We start from the raw sequence: 19,165 nt of genomic DNA on the forward strand, positions 1-19,165 counted from the left end.
GGTGGGTGGCATGGTAAGTACAGCAGGTTCCTCAATGTGCCATGTAAGTGGCCCCTCCCATTTATCATTGGAGCCATTCAGGGCATTGACGGCAACATGCAGGCACCCACCAGTGAGCGCGCGCACATTGCCATCGCTGCCCCAAATGTCTGATGGTGAGTGGGAGGGGCTAATTCCACTGCGTGTTGCAGCGTCTGCTGCCCTTACTGCAGCCCCCCTGACTATCCTGATGGTTCTAGCTCCTCTTATTTTTGTGTGTGCCCATTGGCGCGCACACATCCCGACCCACCTCCACTGCCACCGCTTGGCTGCCTTGCCACCCAGTCGCTTCTTTAAAACAGGCTGAGCAGAGCATACTGGGCATATTCTGCCTGGCCCATTTTGAAGGAGAAGCTGGATGGTTATGGTGGTAACCATAATCATCCAGCTTCTATTTATTTAAAAATGGGTAGCAGCAGCAGCAGCAGGGCAATTCCAGAGCACCCCATTCCCTTTGCCTCTTCCAGCATGTTTTGAATAAGCTTGTCAAAGCAGCCACTTCACCGGACGTCCCAGGTGGGCCAGCCCCACTTGAAAGATTTAAAACATTGGAACCAGAGAGCCCCAGAAGTTAGAGGTAGGTGAAAAATGATACAATCCAAAATGCTGGCTCTCAGTTGCTCTTTTTTGGACCACGTTTTCTGCAGATAAGGGACCATCTTTATCGAGAAGAGCAGTTCCATCGCTCTGAGGTGGAAAGAATGAGGACAGAAATCTCTGACCTGACAGAGGAGCTTCATCAGAAGGAGATCACTATAGCAACTATCACGGAGAAAGCTGCTCTTCTGGAAAGGCAGTTACAAATGAAGTTGGAGATAAAAGAGAAAATGTTAGGAAAACAACAGGTATGCAAACAGAATAAAAAGTGGCTCAGGTCATTTGGTCATTGCAGAGATTAGCACCTATTGATGGCACAGAAAGCTAGTGCCTTATAGAATATACGGAAAACAATCTGGCCAGAGCAGAAAATCAGGCAATTCCTTCAAATGCTAATCTTACTATAATATACCAAGGACTTTATATTATAACAGTGCATTGAAACCTTTCCAACCTTCCAGTCTGAGTTTCTATCTAGAACTGTAAGATTACAGTTTTTCCTAAGATACGTAACTCATCTAAAAGTCATTTTAAGACTATTTGGATGTAGCATCAAGAAGTCAATGTGGTGTAGGAGTTAGAGGGCTGACCAGTGAGACTTTCATTCAATTTCTCCCTCCACCAAGAAGTTCACTGGATGGTCTTGGCCCAGTCACTATTTTTCAGCCTAACCTGCCTCACAGTGTGATTGTGAGGATAAAAGAAGGAACCATGTATGCTGCACTGAGGGTGAGTGTCAAGGAAGAACACAGGGAGAAAGCTGGCTGACTGTGGAGAGTAGTACCTAGTGGTTAGTGTGTGCACACCCCTTCCTGCTCCTCACTTTCCCTTCACTGAATCAGCAGTTGAACAGGGAGAACCTTGGGAATTTTTGTCCACTGCCACTATCCCAGGCTACAGAGACAAGGCATGGGGAGCATCTGGGAAAACAACCTCTCCAAGGACAGCACAGAACTCCAGAATCTGTATTAAAAGTTAAACCCACAATAGCATCAGTTGTGCAAAGAGGCATGTCAGCATACTGTAGCAGCATAGCTAAGGAGGTTTAGGAGGTAGCAGCTGCACTGGGCAACAAGCTTTAGAGGGGCAATAAGCTGACCTTAACACTAGTGACCAAAATCGTGAAAAACTTGGTATGTACAAATAATACCATTATGTTATATATAACTGGAAAGGTAATTTAATACTGAATACAATGACAAGCCATGCTGAAATATCTATATTCTATCAAAAGTTATGGCCAATTAACCAGAAAACTTTTTATTTATGTATCTATTTATTTAATAAATTAAATTTGATTTTGCCATTGAGGGGGCAGGCTACAAAACCTTCTTTGATGCCAGGTAGCAGATACCTTAGCTATGCTAATGCCCCATTTTTCACTGTTTTAAAAGCCTGGGTATGACTTCATTGCTGGAAGTGACATCACTTCTGGTGCATCATTTTGTTCTCAGCACCTTTCATTAGCTGTGCCACTGGCCTACTGATTTAACCATTAACATGGCCCAGGCAGGCAAATAAGTCAATATGTAGCTAGTTAATTAAAAATCAAAAAGAAAAGGAATTTTAAAAAAATGTGTGGAAGGTGGATAGCAAATGTACAAACAGGCTGATGAAAAATGCCTGAACTTGGCTGAATGAGCACAAAGAAAAAGAACAGTAATCAGTAATACCCAGCAGATGGAGATGGGATGCTACTTAAGAACAAAACCCACAAGCCCCCCAACTTATCATACTTCTACTCACTGGAAGTTTGCAATCTAGCTTTGAATAAGAAAAGCAAACAGAGAACAGAGCATAATAAAAATTAATTCCTGATGCTGTAGCTAGGATTACAGGTTTGATAATATCATCAAGTTACTTGATTGGAAGACTGACCCCCCCACCTGGCCTCTCCATCCCAACCCTTTATCAGGATAGACAGGTTTGCTGCCCAGTTGGTCTATATCTACACTTTCTAATACTCTAGACAGCAAAGAATTTATCTGAATTCATGTTTAAAAGAGTTGTGGGGGGCAGTTTTGCACAGGGCAACCCCCAGTGCTCGTGCATGTTTGAGATGATCTTCACACACAAACTCAGCAGCATTGGACTACTAAGCAGGTATGGATCTGGCCAGCACCAAGATGGAAGACCACCTTGGAACTCTATACATGGAGAAAAGGTGGGCTACAATGATAATAAATTCAAATTCCTCACCTCAGCAATCTGGGACGCCACCATGTTGAAGTAGCTCTTACACACTGCTGGGAGCATGTGAAAGATGTGAACAACAGTCTAGTGGTATATTTTGCAGGAGCTCATGATGACATAGCCCCCCTCCCCGCTATGCCCACTAAGATTTTTTTTTTTAAATCAACTTTAAATTTTTTCATCTGAATGTTTATTCTCCTGTTGCTTATTTCTCCTTTGAAACTCATTATGCTGCATTTAAAGACCTAGCTCATTTCATCCCAAATTCTTAGAGTGGGTGGCAGTAGTTTAAAGCAAAAGTATAAAAGTTGAAAAATGTAATTAGAAAAGATGCCACATAATATAAAACATGCATTAGAGTGCTACCCATGTATGTTTACTCAGAACTAAGCTCCACTGTGTTCAGTAGGGCTTATTTCTGGGACATATTACATAGGACTGTAACAATGTACCATGAATTACATATTGTTTCTCAGGCAGCCCCTGGGAAAGATTATGTCCTAGATTATGTCTGGGGCCTAGACCAGCCATTTTCAACCTTTTTTTAGCACACTAGAAGCACACTAAAATTTTAGTGTCAAGGCACTAAAATTGTCAAGGCACACTCCCAGTTTTTTACTTACATTAAATTACTACATTGCAATTAATTTTTAATTAATACAATTAAATCATTACATGACAAAGGGCACAATCCTAGCCAGGTCTACTCAGAAGTAAGTCCTATTTTGGTCAATGGGGCTTACTCTTAGGAAAGTGTGGTTAGGATTGCAGCCAAAGACTGGGGCGGACATTGGGGGGGAATGTGCCTGTGGGACTTACTTCTGAGTAGATATGCCTAGGTTTGGGCTTTTGGTTGTACTCTTTTTCTCAAATACAGGAGCAGGCAATTGGCACTTCTGTCTCCTCCTCTCCCCCACCCCACCTCCTCCCACAGGCACATTTCCCCCATCTCATAATTGCAGTTAGCACCTCTCCTACTGTCCCTCCCCTCACCTTCCAAAGGTCCAGAATCACTTTCTCCCTCCCCCCATTACCTGCCCTGTATTTCAGGAAAAAAGTGTGACCAAAAGCCCAATCCTAGGCATGTCTACTCAGAAGTAAGTCCCATTATAGTCAATGGGGCTTACTCCCAGGAGAGTGGGGCTAGGAGAGGATCCTGAGAGCTCAGCCCAGCTCAGGCATGTATAAGAACATAAGAACAGCCCCACTGGATCAGGCCATAGGCCCATCTAGTCCAGCTTCCTGTATCTCACAGCGGCCCACCAAATGCCCCAGGGAGCACACCAGATAACAAGAGACCTGCATCCTGGTGCCCTCCCTTGCATCTGGCATTCTGACATAGCCCATTTCTAAAATCAGGAGTTTGCACATACACATCATGGCTTGTACCCTGTAATGGATTTTTCCTCCAGAAACTTGTCCAATCCCCTTTAAAGTCATCCAGGCCAGATGCCGTCACTACTTCTTGTGGCAAGGAGTTCCACAGACCAACCACATGTGGAGCAAAGAAATATTTTCTTCTGTCTGTCCTAACTCTCCCAACCCTCCATTTTAGTGGATGTCCCCTTGTTCTGGTGTTATGTGAGAGTGTAAAGAGCATCTCCCTATCCACTCTGTCCATCCCCTGCATAATTTTGTATGTCTCAGTCATGTCCCCCCTCAGGCGTCTCTTTTCTAGGCTGAAGAGGCTCAAACGCCATAGCCTTTCCTCATAAGGAAGGTGCCCCAGCCCCGCAATCATCTTAGTCACTCTCTTTTGCACCTTTTCCATTTCCAATATGTCCTTTCTGAGATGTGGCAACCAGAACTGGACACAATACTCCAGGTGTGGCCTTACCATAGATTTGTACAACGGCATTATAATATTAGCTGTTTTGTTCTCAATACCCTTCCTAATGATCCCAAGCATAGAATTGGCCTTCTTCAGTGCCGCCGCACATTGGGTCAACACTTTCATTGATCTGTCCACCACCACCCCAAGATCTCTCTCCTGATCTGTCACAGACAGCTCAGAACCCATCAACCTATATATGAATTTTTGATTTTTTGCCCCAATGTGCATGACTTTACACTTACTGACATTGAAACGCATCTGCCATTTTGCTGTGCATTCTACCAGTTTGGAGAGATCCTTCTGGAGCTCCTCACAATCACTTCTGGTCTTCACCACTTGGAAAAGTTTGGTGTCGTCTGCAAACTTAGCCACCTCACTGCTCAACCCTGTCCCCAGGTCATTTATGAAGAGGTTGAAAAGCACCAGTCCCAGGACAGATCCTTGGGGTACATCACTTTTCACCTCTCTCCTTTGTGAAAATTGCCCATTGACACCCACTCTCTGTTTCCTGGTCTTCTACCAGTTTCTCAGTCCATGAGAGGACTTGTCCTCTAATTCTCTGACTGTGGAGTTCTTCAGCAGCCTTTGGTGAGGGACTGTGTTAAACACCTTCTGAAAGTCCACATATATAATGTCCATGGGTTCTCCCGCATTCATATGCCAGTTGACCTTTCAAAAAATACTAAAAGGTTCGTGAGGCAAGACTTACCCTTATAGAAGCTATGATGATTCTCCCTCAGCAAGGCTTGTTCATCTATGTGTTTTGAGATTCTATCTTTGATGAGGCATTCCACCATCTTACCTGGTATAGATGTTAGGCTGACCGGCCTATAGTTTCCCAGGTCCCCCCTCCTTCCCTTTTTAAAAATAGGTGTCACATTTGCTATCCTCCAATCCTCTGGCACCGTGGCTGTTTTGAGGGACAAGTTGCATATTTTAGTCAAGAGATCAGCAACTTCATTCTTCAATTCCTTAATAACTCTTGGGTGGATGCCATTAGGGCCCGGTGACTTATTGATCTTTAATTTATCAATGAGGGCTGAAACATCTTCTCTTTTAACCTCTATCTGACTTAATTCCTCGGTCAGGAGGGGTCGTTCGGGCAGCGGTATCTGCCGGAGGTCTTCTGCCGTGAAGACAGATGCAAATAACTCATTTAATTTCTCTGCCATCTCTAAGTCTCCTTTTATCTCGCCTTTCCTTCCCTCACCATCCAGAGGGCCAACCGCTTCTCTGGCGGTTTTCCTGCTTCTAACATATGTGAAGAAGCTTTTATTATTCCCCTTAATGCGGCTGGCCATGTGTTCCTCATAGTCTGTCTTGGCCTCCTGTATCACCTTCTTACATTTCTTTTGCCACAGTTTATGTTCCTTTTTATTTTCCTCATTAAGGCAAGACTTCCATTTATGGAAGGAAGCTTCCTTGCCTTTTACGGCCTCTCTAACTTGGCTCATTAGCCAGGTAGGGACCCTCTTGAACTTCCACTGGGCCTCTATTACTGTTGTTTTAAGCAGCCTCCATGCACTCTGAAGAGATTGGACTCTTTTTACCTTCCCTTTCAACCTCCTTCTAACCAGCCTCCTAATTTGAGGGAAGTCCGCTCGTTGGAAGTCAAGGGTTTTTGTGAGAGATTTGCCCAGTATTCTTCCCCCGGTGTGCATGTTGAAAAGGATCGCAGCATGATCACTGTTCCCCAATGGTCCAGTAACATTTACATCTCTAAGTAGGTCCTGAGTACCGCACAATATTAAATCCAGAGTCACCTGTCCTCTGGTGGGCTCCATGACTAGCTGCTCTAAGGCACAGTCATTTAGCAAGTCAAGGAATCCAGTCTCCTTTTCATGACCAGAACACAAATTGACCCAGTCTATATGAGGATAAATGAAGTCCCCCATGATTACAACCCTGTCCCTCCTTGTCACCTCCGTGATCTGTTTCCTCATTTCAAGGTCCCCTTCCAGTTTCTGGTCTAGAGGACGATAGTACGCCCCCAGTATTACATCACTCCTCAGGCCTCAGGGTGCATCGCGGCACATTAGTGTGCCGCGGCACAGCGGTTGAAAAACGCTGGCCTAGACATTAATATATGCCCTTAGGCAAATGTCTCAGTTTCCTCCTGTTGAGCCTGATGTTTCTTTTTCACAAAGGTCCTTTGAAAAACGTTTCAAAGGTAGCACCTGACCTGATTATGTCACCTCTCCTGCTGTGAAAGAAGTCCCAGATCTCCATTCCACTCAGTTTCCTTTTAACTATATCCCTGCATGTGCATCACCTCTCAAAGAAGAGATGAGAAATCAGGGATCTGTGGGAGAGACGCTATTATCAACTTGAACTTATTCAACTGCCTCATATGTCAATTTGTCCATCTAGCTCAGTACTGTCTTCTGGCAGTGGCTGCCCAACCAAAACTGGTCTTTCCCTGCTGTACTTAAAGATGCCAGGGGTTGAACTGGATACCTTCTGTGCACAGAGCATGTCCTCTACCATTGAGCCACAACACAGTCCCCAAATTGAATACTGTATATTTTTCATGGGTGACGGCGCTTCAGAGATTAACAGAAGGACTACTTGCAGCATCTGTCATACTATTATTTACTGTATCAGTCGTAAGAAAGCACCCTGCAGGTATTCAGGGAGGCAGTTGCAGGCATAAGAGGTGGCAAGGAAGAAAGGACAGAGTCATTTGAGGCAAAAGGGGACCTTTGGAAGGTTGATGGTGGTGCAACCAAAAGAAAGAAAGTCATGGGCAGTGCAGTGGGATATAAGCAGACAGGTAGGAAAGGATGAGGCCATGGAAGACTTTGAATGTAAGCGCTTGTGCTGGATTCTCAAGCAAACAAGACCAGTGAAGGGATTTCAGGAGGACTGTTTCATGATTATGAACAAGGTGAATCACCTTAGCAGCAGAGTGTTGAAGAGAGATGTGGAAGCCAAGATGGCCAATGGAAGACCAGCAAGGCAGAGGTTGCAGTAGTAAGACAAGAGACAATCATAGTGTGAACTAGAATTTTTGCCAAGGGACCAGAGGAAGAGTCGAATTCTTGCAAGATTTTGAAGGGAGAAGCAACACAGTTTGCCAACAGATTGAATGTGGGAATCAGAGGTGAGACAGGAGTCAAAGATATAGCCAAGCCTATGTGTGTGGTCTGTGAGGTGCATGGTGACTTTGTCAGTGGCTAAGGAGAGGTGCAAGGGAGGGGAACTTGATGAAGGGAAGATAAGGATTTCAGTCTTGGATATATAGAACTTTAGATGATGCTGCTGCATCCAATCTATGTCAGACAGGCAGATTAAGATACAGGATTAGAGAAATGGAGAAAGCTCCGGGGTGGAAAGATATTGTCTTCATAATTGTGGTACTGAAAGCAGTGGGATTTGATAAGGTCACCCAGGGACATTGTGTAAAGGAAGAAGAAACCGAGGCAAAGAAAAGAGCACTGAAGCACCCCAACAGAGAGAGGAAAAGAGGAGGAGTTTCTTGCTGTGGAAGTGTTGAGTGATTAGACAGGTAGGAAGTGAATGTTTGAGGAGAAAATCACAGAGGCCTAACTGCCCAATCCTGAACAGTGTGCACTGGCTTACCGCTGGCGTGCACTGTTGCAAAAGTGCCCTAAGGCACATTTGTGGACCCTACCGCAGGACAAGCGCTGGTGCTAGCCCAGTGCTAGCTGGTGCTGGGTTCATGCCAAGTGGCCACCAGAGCTCTGCCGCTCAGCGGTCATGCAGACCGCCAAGCAGTGGAGAGGTAAGTGGGGGCATGGAGGGAGGCGGGGAGAAGGCATTCCAGGGAGGAGGGAGGCAGAGAGGAGGGGAGAGGGTGGGAAGAGGTGTTCTGGGGAGGAGGAGGCAGGGAGGGGGAGGGGAGGAGTCGTTCCAGGGAGGAGGGAGGCAGAGAGGAGGGGAGAGGGTGGGAAGAGGTGTTCTGGGGAGGGGGAGGCAGGGATGGGGAGGGGAGGAGGCGTTCCAGGGAGGAGGGAGGCAGAGAGGGGGGAGGAGGTGTTCTGGGGAGGGGGAGGCAGGGATAGGGAGGGGAGGAGGCTTCCAGGGGGAGGGAGCAGGGCCAGTGGAGTAAAGCTCCACCAAATCCAGAGCCTCCAAGCTGGGCTCACTTCCCGACACGGAGGCTCTTGATTCTCTGCCAACCTTTGGGTCAGCAGAGAATTGAGTAGCCCAATTGCGGGGATACTCGCTTTATCTGGGGGAAAGAGACAAAAGTCCCCTTCTCCCAAGGAGTTGCCATTGGCTGCCTGGAGTGTGCCGGATGTGGCAGTAGCCATTTTCAATGCCACTGCAGCCCCGCACCCCAGGCAGCTCAGGATTGGGCTGTGGGTCATAAAGAGGGTTGAACAACAAAGAGTGAACAACTACACAGCCACAGCAGAGAGGTCCCAAAGAATGAGAACAGAGTGGAGACCTTTTGATTCAGCAATTGAGGGCAGTAAGGATTGGTGGTTTTTGTGAGGGCAGTTTCCACAGACTGCAATGAGTAGAAGCCAGATTGGAAGTGGTCAAGAGTGGAATTGGTGTCAAGAAAGTTAAGGCAGCAGGTGTGAGCAGCTTGATCTAGGAGCTTGGATACCAAGAGTAGAAGTAGTTGGACAGAGAGGATAGGTAAAGGAATAGCTTTCTGAGAATAGGGGAGACAGTGCTGTGGGAAAGGAGCCTGAGGAGAGGGACAGTTTGATGATATGTAGGAGAGCAGAGATGACTGTGAAGGAGCTGGCAGTCAGGAGTCAAGGGGATGGATTCGGTGGAGCAAGTTAATGACTTCAGTGAGGATAACAGAATAGTATCAAGTGAGACGGAGGGGAAAGAGGACAGGACAGACCATGTTGCAAGGAGGCCCATAAGAGAGAAGGAGATAGAGGTGGCACGATCAGAAGGGACGGTTTCAGTGTTGTAGTTAAAGAAAGAAGCAAAATCTTGTGCAGATAAGATAATAGAGATTCTCAAGCACGTTGATAGCCAATCAAGCATATTGTTTCCCACGCATGGAGGATTCAGATTTATATTGATCTAGCAACAATTTTCTCATTTTTGAGAGGAGAATTCTATGGAGAGAATACACAGCAGCACTTTCACCAAACTGCAATTCCCAGAACTCTTTGAGGGAAGGCATGACATGAAACTGGAAAAATCCAGAAAAATCAGGAGTGAACCCATATCCCAAACCTGCCAGAAGGCGATTATTATGTCCCCTTCTGCACTCACGTAGACACTTCACTACCTCCAATGCATGTTGCAAAATTGTTCATAGGGCTAAATTTGTGAATTATGAAAGTACCTATAGTCAATGGTGCTTCTCTAAAGCCGTTTGTAGGTTACTATGGCCATGACTTAAAATAGAATAGTATAGCCTGAAACAGAACTTTTATTGGGGCAAAGTATGCAGATAGAATCTTTTTAACTTGGAGGTGAAATGCAGACTCAAAATACAGTGAACCCTCAACTTAACAAACTTCAATTTAACGGACTTTGGAAATAACAGATATTGTCTGCTTATTTAAGAACTAGTCATGTATATTTTGTGTATGTGTGTGTCCATTGTCATAGTTGTTTAATGGACTTTGGGCACTATTGAACACCCTTTCCCCCTATTAGTCCATTAAATTAAGGGCTCACTGTAGTACATTCATCTGCAGCACTCACAAAGTTTTGGGCACCATACACATAGTCATATTTTTAGTCTATTATTTGATAAAAGTACCACTGATCAGATAAAGTGCAAGATTCGGCAAAAAATGGTTTTATCTGAAGTGCATTTTAGTTAATGCAACTCTTGCTCTAAAGACTGAATCTGTTGTACAAGCCATTTATGAAGGAGACTTTGGATCTGAAGTAAATGGGATTAAATCAGTTTTTTTAAAAATTCACGTAATCCAGTTTAAGTATATCGTGGATTAGGTTATTTGTTATTCAAACTGCTTGAAGTTCAGATCCAGCATTTTATTGTAATTGAATGATAATGGGGTATATGAGCACAGAATTCAAGCTATTTAACTCCCACAGAGGTTTGAGAAGTTCACTGCAGTACAAAGTAGATACATAAACATGTATTTTATATCCTGTCCTATGAAAAATAATATCTTCACTACACTGCAAACTTGCATTGATTTTTTACCAGTTTAATGGTTATGACTTCCCCCAAAGGATCCTGTGAAGAGTAAATTGTTCAAAGTGCTGAAAATTGTCTGTTGGAGATTTCTGCCCACCCCCACTGCAGCCACCAAAACTGTCTGGGGAGAGGGACTTGATAGAACTGTTGGGTAGTTGCTTTTTAAAAACAAGGAGAGAAAGAGAGAGAGAGAAGGGCGGATGGGGAGAGATACAAACTTCCATTTATGGAACTGGGCTGGAGTGTCATTTTCAAGAGCGGAGTTGTCTGCATACTCTTAATTAGTGTAAAGAAGTATGGGATTTTTTTTATTCTTCTTAACCAGAAGTCAGAGCAGAGAGGACTAGCAGTAATTGACCATCCATTGAAGTTGCAGTATAGGAATCCCTTATTTTCAGAACTGAATAAAATCCCCTCTGGTTCAAATCTGAACTAGGATTTGAAATTGGTTAGCAAACCGTGGTTCAGCCTTAGCGTCAAACCATAGTTAACATTGGCTTTGTTATAACATTTTACCACAGTCAAGACTACTGGGTAGGGCAGGAGGTGATGAAAACGTGTCAGAGAGGTTCCAGTGAGAGCCTGTAGATCACACTCTTGAGCCAAAAAGAAGAAATTTTTAGCACCATGTCTGCACCAGCCTGTTAACTCTACCTGCTAATGCCCTGCACCCAAGACCCAGTTTCCCTATTTTTGCCACCCCATACCTCTCATCTGACGTTACTTTCCAACCTAACCCACTATAAGATTAGTAGCACATTAGATGTTATTTTTCAAGGATGTTAATCTTTTTTAATCAACAAAGTTCTTTAGCATATTAAGCAGTTCCCTGTTGGGTACTGAGCACCCAGTGGTTGATCTGAAGAACATTTTCTGTGTATTTGTGCAGTTTTGCCCTCTCACTTCTAATTCTAAGGATATAACAACAGAGCTGATGAGTATAGTTAGTTATACTTTTCTTTTGTAATTCAGCAAAAGTGCTTCAGCTTGAACTTGGAGCTCCCTGTCTCACAAGTGGTTCACCATGCATTTTAAAGGAAGGAGCCAATCTCCATGGGCATCCTTTGTGCATGTGGATCCACTGTCTTCATTAGAAAGAACAGGGATATCTGTGTGTGTGTGTGTGTGTGTGTGTGTGTGTGTGTGTGTGTGTTCCCATTTATCATGGGGTTGATATTGTGTCATCCTTATGAGCAAAGGGCTATGTGCACAGAGGTACTCTGGGAAACTGGTTAGCAATTTAACAAACTTCAATTTAACAGACTTTAGAAATAACAGACATTGTCTGCTTGTTTAAAACTGGTCTGGGACATCATCTCTGTTGCAGAATATTATACATTACGTGATTTGTTCAATAGTAGGTGCCTCCATAGAGTTGTGGTTCAAAGTTAATTATTGGAGTTCTCCTATCTTGGTCAGACCAGTCTGGGAAAGATGGGGGATCCCGCTCAAGAAGGAGTCGACCAGCATCTGGTCCTGCCTCTTGATGAGGGGGGAAGGAATATTCTGAAGGACATGGAATGCCCTCCTGCTGTCCTTAGGAACAGGAACATGCAGGTAAGTATAAATAAAAATTCTGGTTTTTTAATGGTGTGCTTAACATAATGTGTAGATCTTTAATGCAATGACTTGATACAGACTTGCAGTTTTCTGTTGTCAGACAAATAGGATTTTGACCCCTGTGGGTTTCCTTCCCAGTGCACATTTTTAAAGCCAAAAAATTCCTAGGCATTCTCCAGCCAAAATCAAACATTTACAAGTCCCAACGATTTCCACAGGAGAGAGACGTGAGCACACAAATCTATTCCATCTTAGTCAGTGGGACTTTCCTTGGGCTGGATCCTGTCTTCTGCTTAGAGCAGCCTCTTCCAAGATTTGGCTCAGCAGCAGCCGCTCTTTGCCCAGTACAGTGAAAATAGTATTTAAAATACTTTTTTTTTTCTCTTTGAGACCATTACATCGTAATTTTTATATAGAGATTTTGAATGGTAATGTGGTAATGACTTCAGCATTTTTCTACATTTTGTGGGAACATGACTTGAGGGAGCGCTGCAGCGGACATATTTACATCTCTGGCAGCGAAGGATCTTTTATTCAGGGACGTGCGGTGGGTGGGGGGCACATGAGGCACGCTCTGCTCATGGGTTGTGAGTGCTTGAGCAGCTCACATGGTGGAGGTGCTTTTTGAAGGACTCCAGTGGGGGGGCTCTGCCTCACCTGCCTCCCCACCCACTCCACATCCCTGCTTTTATTCCTCTGTAAGACTCTTAATCCAAGAATGCTCAGTGATTTAAAAAAAACAACGGTCACTGCCTTGAACACAGGGTTCACTGAGCAATTGTAATATGATATTTTTGTGTTATAAAGGCTATTATCCTTCCTTGCCTGTTTGTTTCGTTTGCTGTTTCTAGAGGCAGTTCCACTGGCATTTTCATTTGCTATAAATGCTATATGATTACATATGGTAACTGTGTCGCACAATAATGCCTGTTTCTTGGCTGAATTGCATGAATTCAATTATGACAGAGTTGTAAATAAACTGTTTTGTTGTTTTTTTTTAATTCCTCCAGCAGATGATAGATTTTTCTAAAAAAGAACACAGACCCGATTTGGATCCCATGGATAAGTTGGAGCAGAAGAATGAAAGGTTATACAGCAAACTTGTCAAATTGCCAAAGGACGCCGAAATACCCTTGCTAGTGAACTCCATTACATACTTCGGAACAAATCATGCCAAGCAAGGCTCAATAAAAATGCAAGGAAAGGAAGAGAGGTACATGACTGTGCACAAAATAACTATACTTTATCTCTTCGTAGCTGTTTTCCGGTGTCTTCATAGGAAGTAGGAAAAATGAGTTCTGTGATTAGCATAAGAACTGACCCTGCTGGAGAAAACCAAAGAGGCCAACTAATCTAGCATTCTGTTTACAATACTGTTTCCAACCAAATGCCCCTGGCATGTTTGCAAGCAGGACATGAAAGCAACAGCCCTCCCCTCTTGTTTCTCTGACCCCCAGAGCCTGGCAATCAGAGGTATATCGCTTCTGAATCTGGAGGCTTTGTTTTCAGTTATCATAGAGCTATCTTCCATGTATTTGTCTAATCCATTTTTAAAAGCATTAAATTTAGTAGCCATCACCAAATCTTATGACAGAGGTGTTTGTTTAAGTCTTATGCCCCTGTTTCTGAGTCAAACAACACAATTTCCAAACACCTGCCGTGAAAGAGAATGTCATATGTTAATGTGCCTAGTGTGTAACTCAGCTCCCAATCCTATCCAACTTTCCAATGCCAATGCAGCCTTGCCAGCAGGCCATGCACTGCATCCTGCTGTTGGAGGACAGTCACAGAGGCTTCCTCAAGAGAATGGAACATTTGTTCCCTTAGGGCTGCACTGTGCAGGAAAATTGGACAGGATTTGGCCCTCAGATTTGCAAATAATGCCATGCATTTATCTTTGAAAATTCACAAAATATGACAGAAAGGAAACCGAAAAGCTAAGGCTGCTGAAAGATTGGTGAATGGGGCCAGCACTGGCATTTGGGTATCTTGGAGGGAGATCCCCTGTTCCATGTTGCTTCTCCTTATTTGCTTAAGTTTTTGGCTGGTTTATGGCAAGAAGGAAGGGATATAAATATCTTAATCCATTTCTGCCCAGCCCACAGATGTACACATTTGAACCCTGTTGCATATTTGCACATTGGTCAGAAATGGTTTAAAATAATATCCCCAGTAATTGGGCTCACTCCAGAGAGGAGGAAGGATATCAGAGGGTGCCCTCCCCCCACTTTTTTCCCCTTCTTGAGGCAGCTACTACCCTTTCTGGGACTGTCTATGTCACCCCAGAAGAAACCAAGGGAAAGTCAAGTGCATGTGTTGTTTGGTGGCCTCATTGGATCACCACAGTCCGATAAGCTCCTGATCGCCACTAATCAGAGAATGCCAATAAATGTGTTTTTGATCACATAGGGATCATTTAGTGGACACATCTTCCATTCTGTGGCATTTTTTTTAAATTGGCACTTCATGATATTTCTTAGGTGCCGAAATTATTATTGACATGGGTCAATATAACTGACATGGGTACAGTCTTTGTCCTTACAGTTTGACAGTTGCAGTTCTGTTCTGTACAGCTCTATAGGGTCTCTAAGGTCAATTACAAAGGTTGTCAAACTGTTATTTAATGGTGGCAGTAGTTGTGCCTTTAGTTTGGAGTAGGATATTAGGGCCCACTGATAGTGTCTTGCTCAGGACCCACACATTCTGGTGTTTGACCTGGTATCTTGCAGGAACTCATTTTGACATAATATAATTGCATGGGGGTGGGGGTTTGCTGGCTTCAGTCTGGTCGCATCCTCTCACACAACAACAAATGTTGCTTTAAAGGGTCTCTGACCTTCAGGATTGGCTTTTCTGGTGGGTTCTGGCTACTTTGGAAGTCCCAGTCTGTGCATCACATAGCCCTTTGGATCTTGGCCATTGTGCACAAATCCCCTGGATGCAGTTTACCTTGAAGTGCAATTACAGAATCTGACCTGAAAGAGCTAGCATTTAGACACAAGTGATCTTTAGAACTAGGGCTTTCTTAATCTTCGGAGTGATAAGAAATAATTTATTTCATTAATCGCATGGCATTTAAAGTGTGACTTGAGATCCTCTGCAAAATGCCATGACCCTAATACGCAGGCAAATTATAAAAATTTGTTCCATGGGCAACAAGGCCTCTGTGCCAGGATGTTGTCAAATTCTTCTTTATCCCTGGAACTCTTGGTCAAGCAGCACATACAGAGGGAACTTGACTACAGTTGCTTTTCTAGAATGACACTTTAGGGCACTGTTGTTTATTGGAGGATCTCTGAAGCACAGTTCCAATTATATCAATTATTGCTGGGGCAAACCATTGATGCTGAGCATGTTGCCATTCTTCCCGTGTTAAACCAAGGGAGCAGCCTGTTCTATAACTGTCCAGGAACAATTATAATGTGGCCATAATGAGTTCCATGACCTGAAAGAAAATGCATCATTGAAGGGCTTACTCAGCTCTAGACCTCTGCCAAAAAGAAAAATAGTCCTTGTCCCTATTAAATTGCTCACCACTTATGGGCTTCTTCCAAACCAGAAAGAGTAGAAGCATGTGGAAAAGAGAGAAAGCAAATCTCACAATAGTTGAATGCATTGATACTTCCACATTTATTGTCATTCTCACAACTCTATCAAGATCAGACTCATAGTAAGTACAACAGACCCTAATTTTACAATAGAAATCTTTTGGAGACATGGAGACACCATTGTATTGTGAAAATATTGTAGTGTGAACCAAATAATGCTTTTTTTTATTTCAAGACCCTGAAAGTTGGTGTTTGTGCCTCAGAACTAAGCTATTTCCCTCTGTTAAAGGTGCCTATTGTGCTCTTTTGGGAACATGGTTATCAGTTTACACAGTGTTGTAATTATAAAGCACAAATTACAAGGCTGTATCCTTTCCTCATTTCACACAGCCGCAACATTAAAAATGCTGTTACTGGCTGAGGGCCCAATCCTGTCCAGATTTTCAGCACCGGTGCAGCCACAATGCAGCCCAGGATAAGGGAACAAACGTTCCCATACCTTGAGGAGGCCTCTGTGACTGCCTCTCCACCACAGGATGCAATGCACACCCCATGGGCATGGTTGCACCGGCACTGGAAAATTGGATAGGATTGGGTCCTGAGAACTACCTAGAAGGTTTGTGTTTGCATCAGCATTTACATTGGCTATATTCTTCCTTCCAAACATACAGCCATGTTAGAAACACTGCTATTGGTGGAGACATTACCAAGCACATGTATTTGCATCACTGATTGACTTATCGATCACCCACAGCTCCTGTGGGTGGGAACCATGAACCCATAATAATGTGAATAACCTATTAAATAGAGAAGTTCGTTTTACTATGGAGAGTCTATTGTAAGGTGTTTCTATAAAATGAACCCATTGTAAAATGGGGGTCCACTGTAATAATATACAAATGGGTTAATAAAGAGGATAGGAGAACACCTAAGGCTGACCCTTCCATGACATGAATGAGCCCATTTGCATGGGGCAGGAAAATTGGGTCCCAGGTAGAGGGGTGGTGAACAGATGCCTGCTGCCGCCCTCCACGGTGCTGTAGACAGAGCCATCCTCCTTACTGGCCCCTTCCTCCATGCAGCCCTTTAATGAAGCGCCCTACAGGAGCAAGGAGCCCATGCAGAGGGATAGCTGCATACCTTCTCAGAGCACAGGAATCTCATTCTCTCACGCTCCCTGCAGGGGAAGGGAGCAAGGTCTCTTTAAACAAAGGAGGAAATGCTGAGGCTCAGGGAATGATTCCTATTTCCTGCTTTGATTCATAAGAAGGAGCCAGGTGAGGGAGGTGGTGCAGCTGGTGGGGGTTCAGGGGGTGGTGATACTCCATGCTGCTTCAGGCAGCCCAATAGCTTCAGCCGGTCCTGAACTTACCTCATGAGTTGTAAACATAGACGTATCACAAGGCATATGGAAAATGACATACACAGACTGATTGCGAAATCAAACAGTGAAACTCCTCTCATATACTCTGATGATGAGCAAATATAAAATGCATTGGGACATATGTTTTATTCTTAAATTGCTTTTGTCTTTTAAACACCTGTCGCTTCTTGTCTCTGGCATCCTGCAAGAACTTCTGCTAAATGATTGTTCATTTTTCTTATGCCTGTGAGTGGTCAGCCTTCTGTTCAGGTGATACAGAACACTTAGCCCCTGCAGCTTCAGCAGTACAGTGCTGGAAAAGAGTTTTGTGGCCTGAGTCCAAGCAGTTATTGAATTTAGTGCTAAATGCATAGGCGACGTTTCCTGGTTTTGTGAACTTTTAATGGTATTTTTTTTCTTAGTCTCCCAAAATAGTAACTTTCTATTTATTCATGAAGGTACCAGTATCACAGTTATTATAACCATAGGTCTCACAGTACACTTCTGGAATTATTAAAGGCCATTTCTGCCCAACATTGCATATACGCAATAGGGATCAAATGTGTACACATGTGGGCAGAAATGGGTTATTAAAGCCTGCTAACTGGGCTCCTTGGGGGGTATATTTGATGCAGGGCCCCCTCAGAAGATCTTAAGGGTCAGGTTGTAATGTACAGGATTACACAGTCCCAAAAGTCTTGGTCCCAGGACATTAAGGGCTTTAAATGTTAAAACCAGTACCTTGAATTGGGCTCAGAATCAAATGGGCAGCCAGTGAAGCCACAGGAGCAGCAGCCTGGCAGAATCAAACCACCAAGCTGTTTTGCCAGATTCCTGGTCTAAGCTTTGCTTAGAGAATTATGCCCACTTTATGCTAATTAGCTCCCCTTCTTTCCCCAGCAGTGGCCTTATTTCTGCCCTGCAGCACTGCTAGACCCCACCACCGGGGTAGCTCGCCTGTTCAACCTGCCGAGGTCCTCCATCCTCCCCTCTCCTGCCAGCAGCTCTTCCCACCACTACAGCAGCACCTTGGTCCTCAGCAGGTCTTGGGTATGGCAGCCACACACCAATCTCAGTGTCTCCAGCAGTCCCTGTTCCAGCAGTCTCCAAAGTCCATTCACCCATCAGTTAATCAGCAGTTCCAGTAGTCCATTAGCCATTAGTTTGCTTTGGTAGTTTGCCACTGCAGCCAGATCTGACTGACTTATACCCACAACTGGTACACTAGCCAAAACTGGCCGAAAGGTCCCCTGGCCACGACCATCCCCTGGCTATCCAGGAGTAGGTGCTGATCCAGGTATACACGCAGGCTGTGCAACTCTTCCTTCAGAGGGAATGCAGTCAGAACAGATAAACAATATCATACCTGCATCATGGTTTTCTGAACTAGCAGGACTTGAGTATTATTGGGATTTAGTTTCAGTTTATCAACCCAGATCCAGTTCCCTGCTGCCACCAGACAATTCTCCAGGATTCCAACAGCCTCCTGAGGATGGGATGAACAGGAGATGGGATGAACATCAGGCATACTGATGATATTCAACTCCAAACCCCTGGATGACCTCTCCCAGCAGTTTCATGCATGGGGGACAGAATGAAACTGTGAGGTACACCAGAGGCCATTGACCAGAGTGCCAAAGAGGATTGGCACTCCTAACATTACATTTTGGGACTGTCAGCCAAGGAGGAGCAGAACCAGCAGAATAGTGCCTCCCTGCTGCAACAGCCAACTGCTTCAGGGGGACACCATGGGCATTGGTGTCAAAAGCAGCTGAGGAGTCCTGCAGGAATGCATTCACCCTGTCCAGTCCCCAGCGTAGGTTATCTGCCAAGGCAACCATATCTGTCCTGAAGCCAAACTGAAAGGGATCAAGACAAATTGTCCCCCAGAATCCTCTGAAGCCTAGATGCCACAA

The 19,165-nt window shown here is 44.3% G+C and overlaps 1 protein-coding gene across 1 annotated transcript in view; it reads left to right on the plus strand.

Annotated features, from left to right (window-relative positions):
• DEUP1 (deuterosome assembly protein 1) overlaps nt 1-19,165 on the plus strand; it is a 64,357-nt gene that overhangs the window by 35,395 nt on the left and 9,797 nt on the right. The window contains exons 9-10 of the mRNA XM_066621880.1: nt 687-884; nt 13,352-13,551. Coding sequence (XP_066477977.1) covers nt 687-884; nt 13,352-13,551 — 398 coding nt within the window. The remainder of the gene's footprint in view (nt 1-686; nt 885-13,351; nt 13,552-19,165) is intronic.

This window comes from Tiliqua scincoides, chromosome 3 (assembly GCF_035046505.1).
Source record: "Tiliqua scincoides isolate rTilSci1 chromosome 3, rTilSci1.hap2, whole genome shotgun sequence".
NCBI classification, from domain to species: Eukaryota; Metazoa; Chordata; class Lepidosauria; order Squamata; family Scincidae; genus Tiliqua; species Tiliqua scincoides.